This window comes from Apium graveolens, chromosome 9 (assembly GCF_009905375.1).
Source record: "Apium graveolens cultivar Ventura chromosome 9, ASM990537v1, whole genome shotgun sequence".
NCBI lineage: Eukaryota > Viridiplantae > Streptophyta > Magnoliopsida > Apiales > Apiaceae > Apium > Apium graveolens.
This window is the reverse complement of record NC_133655.1, coordinates 13664895-13671660: the sequence shown is the minus strand read 5'-3', so window position 1 is coordinate 13671660 and position 6766 is coordinate 13664895. Positions and strand designations below refer to the sequence as shown.

The 6766-nt window shown below is 47.7% G+C and overlaps 1 protein-coding gene across 1 annotated transcript; it reads left to right on the top strand.

Annotated features, from left to right (window-relative positions):
• The first annotated feature begins 2210 nt into the window (after window positions 1-2210).
• Window positions 2211-5883, top strand: LOC141685037 (uncharacterized). Its single transcript, XM_074490162.1, has 5 exons — window positions 2211-2669; window positions 2870-4045; window positions 4372-4535; window positions 4720-5445; window positions 5586-5883. Exons 1-5 carry the CDS (start codon window positions 2211-2213, stop codon window positions 5881-5883), a joined length of 2823 nt encoding a protein of 940 aa, XP_074346263.1.
• Window positions 5884-6766: the final 883 nt, after the last annotated feature.

The following is a 6766-nucleotide window of genomic DNA, read 5'->3' as shown; positions in this document are numbered from 1 at the left end:
CTGATTATTGAAGGCCTCCTCGTGTATTCAATGGGTGTCCTCGTTGGGGATGCGGGGTTCACTTTGGTGTGTGCTTTGGGAGCTCTGTTCTTGTATTCAGCGGGTGTCCTCGTTGGAGAACTTTGGAGTCATCCTGCACTTTGCACCCAAGAGCTTGGGATCACCTGTCCTGCTATCTGGTGGGTTATCCTCATTCGGGGGACAGGGACACGTCTGGCACTTGGGGTGAACCGTGGCTATACCTGCGTCCGTACATCAAGGGAGATAGCTGTAGCGGAGTGTTATCCTTGCGTAGGGAGATGCACTATCCGTGAAGTCTTGCGATTACGGACGAGCCTTGGGCCTTCGCGTTTGGGCCTCATAGTTGGACATTCCTAAAGCTAGCGGAAGACGGATTTTGGATGGGCTTCTACTGGACTTAGGAATAAGAAGTCTAAACCCATTAGATTCCTTGTTCTACGAGAACTACGTCAGGCTTGATCCCTATATAAAGGGTACGTAGGCACATTGAGAGGGTAAGAAGTTGAGAGCGGATAAGAGAGACACCACTTACTCTGATCAATCTCAGCCTAAAACAATCACAAACCACCACACACCGCTTAAGTTTCCGGCAAAGAACCACCGTCACATATTTTATTTCCGGCGAGAAACCTCAATTTTTGTTGTTACCAGATTCCTCCGTCAACAAATTGGTGCTAGAAGGAGGGGTGCTAATTAAGGTCATAATCTTAGGAGGAAAAGATGTCTTACAATCGTGATGGAAGTTCTTATGATGGAAGTGACAGCAGGTCTGAAGGAGAAGGTGGGGGACGCTACACTCGCCATGAGCCTTACGTTCCAAGAAACATGGCGGACCCACCAAGAGCTCCGGATGTGGGGGGACACCTCCAGTTCTCATTAGCAACGCTGATATCTTGGAGCAGTTATATCACACAGGGGATACTCTTAATAGTTTTCACTCAAGACTGAACACGGTGGAGCGTCGAAGGACGAGGAGAGGTCGTCGTTTCCCCCATCACGGTCATGCCTTGGGGAAAGCCCCTATAGTCGAAGGAGATACCCAGGGCAGCAGGGAAAACCCGCGAATCACTCCACGGTGCTTGGAATATTCTGATGATGTAGAGCCTATTGTGGAGCTTGTTGATGAGGACACCGATGGTAGGGAAAGGCCTCGCCTTGGTAACCAGGTGGTGCCACACCCGCAATGGTCTGGCCGTACGATGGACGAGCGTCGTCATGCGGAGAACACTCAAAATCAAGATGAGGAAGGAAGGGATCTTTCGGCCTTGAAAAGGAGGCTTGGATTAAGGTTGGAAGACGACGATTTGAGGATGTTGCTGGTAGAATGGAAAAAAGAAGGAAACGCCGGAGAAGCGAGGCCCCATGACACGACGCGTGTGCCCCCTGCATTCCAAAGGGATGACGGGGCGCGGCACCACGAGCACGAGCGTGCCCCTCCGCGTGGAAGGCCCGGGAATTACTACCGGGGATATCAGAGGAATGGACGAGGAAGGATGGGATATCGATACGGAAGAACACCCTACAATAGTAGGAGAGATGGAGCACCCTACGCTGAAGAAGCCCCTGCCGTTATTCCCGTAGCTTCCCACAGTGCTACAGGTAATGGGTCCTGGGCGCGTCCTCATGATCAAGACGGCGGGCGAATTCAAGTAAGAATGCAAAACAATGATGAAATTCCGTGACGTGGTCAAGAGAAACCTCGCGTGCGGGAAAATATTCAAAACCAAGATGGTAACATGCCACAGCCGCAGCCTCAGGGTGAGAGGTGAAGAGATCTACCGCCACACCCGGGGGGTAATCAAGGGGAATTACAGCAAGTCGCAGAGCAACCCCAACAGCCTAATGTTCAAACCATTCCTGGGGTAGGGACGTTTAATGTGAACGACCTCAAGAGATTGCTCAACCATCTTGAGGGAGGAAGAGTAACGGCGACTGCGCAAGCTCCTTCTCCTTTTGCTGCTATTGTGAGGGAGGCGCAATTGCCCACAGGATACAGGAACACAACCAATGACTTGTGTTTTCATGGGAACTCTGATCCTGTGGAATTCCTGGGGCGTTTTAACATTGAAATGGACGTATATCAAGTACCTGATTTGGCTCGATGCCATCTCCTGGCAGCCACTTTTAGAGAAGGCGCTCAGCAGTGGTTCCAAAAACTTGGTCCAGGTGTGATCACATCCTGGGAACAGATGAAAACTTTGTTTTTGACACAATTTGAAGCCGCAGTGAAGTACACACCACCTGTTACCACACTGGCTAATGTGAAACAAAAGGAAGGAGAAAGTTTGACTTCATATTTCAAGAGGTTTAATGCAAAATCAACTTTGGTGAGGGGTGCAACTGATGAGACACTAAAAATACTTCTTATAGCTGGATTGTGTGTGAGAACGGATTTCTGGAAGCACCTGCAAGGGAAAGACCCTGTGTCACTAGCTGATGTGCTTGCGCAGGCGGAATCATTCAAAGCAACTGAACAGTCGCTTGCAGAAACAAAAAAAAATGACAACACACATAACTCCAAGGGGCGATCCAAGAGAAGAGATAGATCCTTGATCCCAGATTATTGGCAGAATGCCAGAAGCCCCAATAGAGTGAACATCGTGAATACGCGGAGAGAATGGAGCCCGCCATCGAACTACGAGAGGAGGGTCAGCAATTATACGCCGCTGGCGGCATCCATTGATCATATCTTTGAGATAAATAAGGATAGAGGAATCTTCAAGAAGCCCGACTGTCTAACTTCATGACAGAGCAGAGATAAAAGAAGTATTGTGACTACCACGAGTCTACCGGCCATGACACCCATGAGTGTCTCCACCTGAGAGATGAAATTGAGGAATTGATTAAGGCTGGATACCTGGGAGAAAGGATTGACAAGGTGAAGCGACGCAGGGGAACCGATGACAAGGGTAAGGATGAAAGACAGCCCCCGTGGGCGGAAGATGTTGAAAAAATAGCAGAAGTTAAGTTTCAGAGGGCTGGCAGTATCAGGGCAATTTTTGGAGGACACCCTTTTGTTGGTGATAGTAATCGAGCACTGGAAAGAAATGCGAGAGAATCGCGACATCCACCGCTCACCAACATTCACAGCTTAGAAGACAGACCTTCGAAGGTCTTTAAGGGAGAGTCCGCTGATATTACGTTCAAGGAAAAAGAATCAAGGTGGGTGCATCATCCCCACAACGACGCGCTGGTTATTACCATGCTTATTGGGACAATGAACGTACATCGAGTCTTCTTGGACAATGGGAGTTCTACGAACATCTTGTACTACAGCACTTACAAAAAACTGGGTTTCCCGGACAGCGACATGTATTTTGAAGATGCGCACGTCTATGGCTTTACTGGGGAAGCAGTGAGAGTTATGGGTTCGGTCAGGCTTCCCGTCACGCTCGGGGAAGGAGCTTTGTCAGTTACTCAAATGATAGACTTCAAAGTGTTGGATCAAGATTCCACGCATAATATGTTGGTCGGCAGACCTTGGTTGCGAGTGTTCAGGGTGATAACCTCGATACATCACTTAATGATAAAGTTCCCAACGCCAAACGGAGTGGGCAGTCTGAGAGGGTCGCAGTATGAGTCACGCGACTGCTATCATAAGGCTGTTAAAGAATTCCGCAGGAGAAGGTATGAAGGAAAAGGTCTCCCATTTGAGGATGTAGAAGATATTCATACAAAACCAAGCGGAGAGGTTCATGCCCACTATTTCGTAGAAGGCTCCGAAGAGGAAGAAACCTATGTCTCTGGGAACTCTTTTTGGACGCTGGGGCATGTTTCGAAGATCCGTAGCATGGAAGAAGTGGTGGTGAACCATGCAGAGGAGATCATACAGAAGGAGGTTGACGGGGAAAAATTGGAAGGAAGAAGTGAGATTTTGCAAGGTCTAGGAAATAACTTCAAGGTGGATGCTCCTCAAAAGAAGGACGCACCCTTGAAGAATAAAAATGGAATTGAGGTTGATGCTCCTCCAAATGAGGACGCGCCCTCTTCACCTGCGTTGCACAAAACTATGCCTTGTCTTGAGGTAGATGCTCCCACTCATGAGGACGCGCCCTCAGATGCAAAAGTGGAAGTCGAAGATCCCCGAGACTTTGATTTCGATTTGGATCCCAGGATCCCTATGCCCGCCGAAAAGACGGGACCGGCCGAAGACACAATATCTATTCCGGTTGACAAAGATGACCCGAATAAGGTTTTAAAAGTGGGATCCCAGTTGGATGATGAAACGAGGGGAAGTCTTACCCGCTTCTTAATTGCGAATCTTGATGTCTTTGCATGGAGTCATTCGGACATGGTAGGAATCGACCCAGAAGTAATGTGTCACCGGTTGAATATCTTCCCGAATTGTAGAGGCATACGTCAAAAATGACGCCCGGTGAGTGGGGAAAGGGCGATAGCATTAAAAGAAGAAGTAGACCGGTTATTGGAGGTGGGGCTAATCAAAGAATTGTTCTACCCCGAATGGCTTGCAAATCCAGTGCTGGTGAAGAAGCCGAATGGGAAGTGGAGGACATGTGTGGATTTCACAGATCTCAATAAGGCATGTCCAAAGGATAGCTTCCCGCTCCCAAGAATCGATCAGTTGGTTGACGCGACGGAGGGACATGCGCTACTGAGTTTTATGGACGCATACTCCGGTTACAATCAAATTCCGATGTATGGCCCTGATCAAGAACATACGTCCTTCATTACTGACAGGGGGTTATACTGTTACATAGGAATGCCGTTTGGTTTGATTAATGATGGCGCAACCTACCAGCGGTTGGTAAACATGATGTTCAAGGATCAAATCGGGAGAACTATGGAAGTGTATGTGGATGATATGCTGGTAAAGTCCAAGATGGCGAATGACCACATCAAGCACCTGATGGAGATGTTTAACATTCTAAGGAGGTTTCGTATGAAATTAAATCCGCAAAAGTGTATGTTCGGCGTGGAGTCGGGCAAGTTTCTCGGGTTCATTGTCGACCACAGGGGAATTGAGGCCAACCCCGCGAAGATCAAGGCATTGTTGGATATGAAGTCACCCACCAATGTGAAACAAGTACAAAGTTTGACTGGGAGAATCGCCGCGTTAAATCGATTTGTTTCCAAGTCGTCCGATAGATGCAAGGAATTTTTCAAGGCAATTAAGTTAGCGGGGAAAGACTTTGTATGGACGTTAGAATGCGAAGAGGCTTTCAAAAGAACTAAGGAGCAACTGGGAAACCCTCCCATGTTGTCAAAGCCGTTGGATGGGGAATCTCTAATACTGTACCTCGCAGTGTCTGAATATTCGATCAGTGCAGTTCTGGTAAGAGAGGAAGATGGGCAGCAGTCACCAGTGTACTACGTGAGCAAGCGCTTACACGACGCTGAAACTCGCTACACAAGCATGGAGAAACTGGTTTACGCCCTGATTCTTGCATCAAGAAAATTGCGGCCGTATTTTTAAGCCCATAAAATTGAAATCCGTACAGTGTACCCGCTGCGACAGGTCCTGCATAAACCAGAGTCATCAGGAAGAATGCTGAAATGGGCTGTGGACTTGGGACAGTTTGATTTGGAATATGTGCCCTGAACAGCGATAAAAGGGCAAGCCTTAGCCGATTTTCAGAAATTGATGATAAAGCTTTGGTAATGCTACGTCCACCTCATGCTGAGGAGTCTTTGGAGGAGTTTCCACATCCTTGGTGGATCTTGCATGTGGATGGGGCAGTTAATAATGGAGGAGCAGGTGCGGGTATAGTACTTGTGTCTCCGGAAGGCCACCATCTGATGAGCGCAATTCATTTCAAGTTTTATGCAACAAATAATGATGCGGAGTATGAAGCGCTGATTAATGGCTTAAAAATCGCTTTGGAAATGGGGTGCGAAACTTAATTGTGAAAAGTGATTCAAAGCTGGTGGTGAATCAGGTGAACGGGGGGTTTCAAGCGCGAGGCCCGCGAACAGAATTATACTTGAGATGCATACAGCGCCTGATCGGGATGTTCAAAGAAGTTAAGTTGGAATGTGTTCCGCGGGAGAAGGACAGTAAGGTGGATGCTCTAGCAAAAATGGGGTCACAACAAGAGGTTGTGTTGTTAGGGTCCATCCCTCTTGAAATTCAGGAGATTCCTAGTATTCCAGAAATAGAAGTTATGCAGGTGGATGAGGCTCCTAAGGAAACATGGATGATGCCCATTCTGGCCTACATTCGCAAGGGAACGCTCCCTGAGGATAAGTTTAAGGCTCGCCGACTTCGTTATCAGGCTGCAAGGTATGTGATATATGATAAAGTCTTGTATAAGAGAGGTTTCAATAAACCTCTGCTTAGATGTGTTAACGAAGAAGAAGGAAATTACATCTTAAGAGGAGTACATGAGGGAATCTGTGGCAATCACTCGGGGGGTAGTTCGTTGGCAATGAAAGTTTTGCGCCAAGGATATTATTGGCCCACAATGAAAGAGGATGCTACAAATTTTGTCAAGGCATGTGATCGCTGCCAGCGCTTTGCAAACTACTCATCTATGCCGGCGACACTCTTGACACCTATGGCAAGCCCATGGCCGTTCGCCATGTGGGGAATTGATCTTATCGGAGAATTACCTAAAGCTAAAGGAAACGTCAAGTATGCAGTGGTTGCGGTCGATTACTTTACTAAATGGGCAGAAGCTATGCCACTGGCCACTATCACCGCAAAGAAAATCAGATATTTTGTTTTCAACTCCATCGTGTGCAGGTTTGGAATCCCTTACAAGCTTGTCTCCGACAATGGAAAGCA

What these genes read in the sequence shown, in the direction of transcription:
- LOC141685037 (XM_074490162.1), top strand. Translation starts at nt 2,211, where the DNA reads ATGAAAACTTTGTTTTTGACACAATTTGAAGCCGCAGTGAAGTACACA. An exon ending in AAACTATGCCTTGTCTTGAG is followed by an intron (nt 4,046 to 4,371) that starts GTAGATGCTCCC and finishes CCCGAATTGTAG; the next exon opens with AGGCATACGTCAAAAATGAC. An exon ending in GCATCAAGAAAATTGCGGCC is followed by an intron (nt 5,446 to 5,585) that starts GTATTTTTAAGC and finishes TGCCCTGAACAG; the next exon opens with CGATAAAAGGGCAAGCCTTA.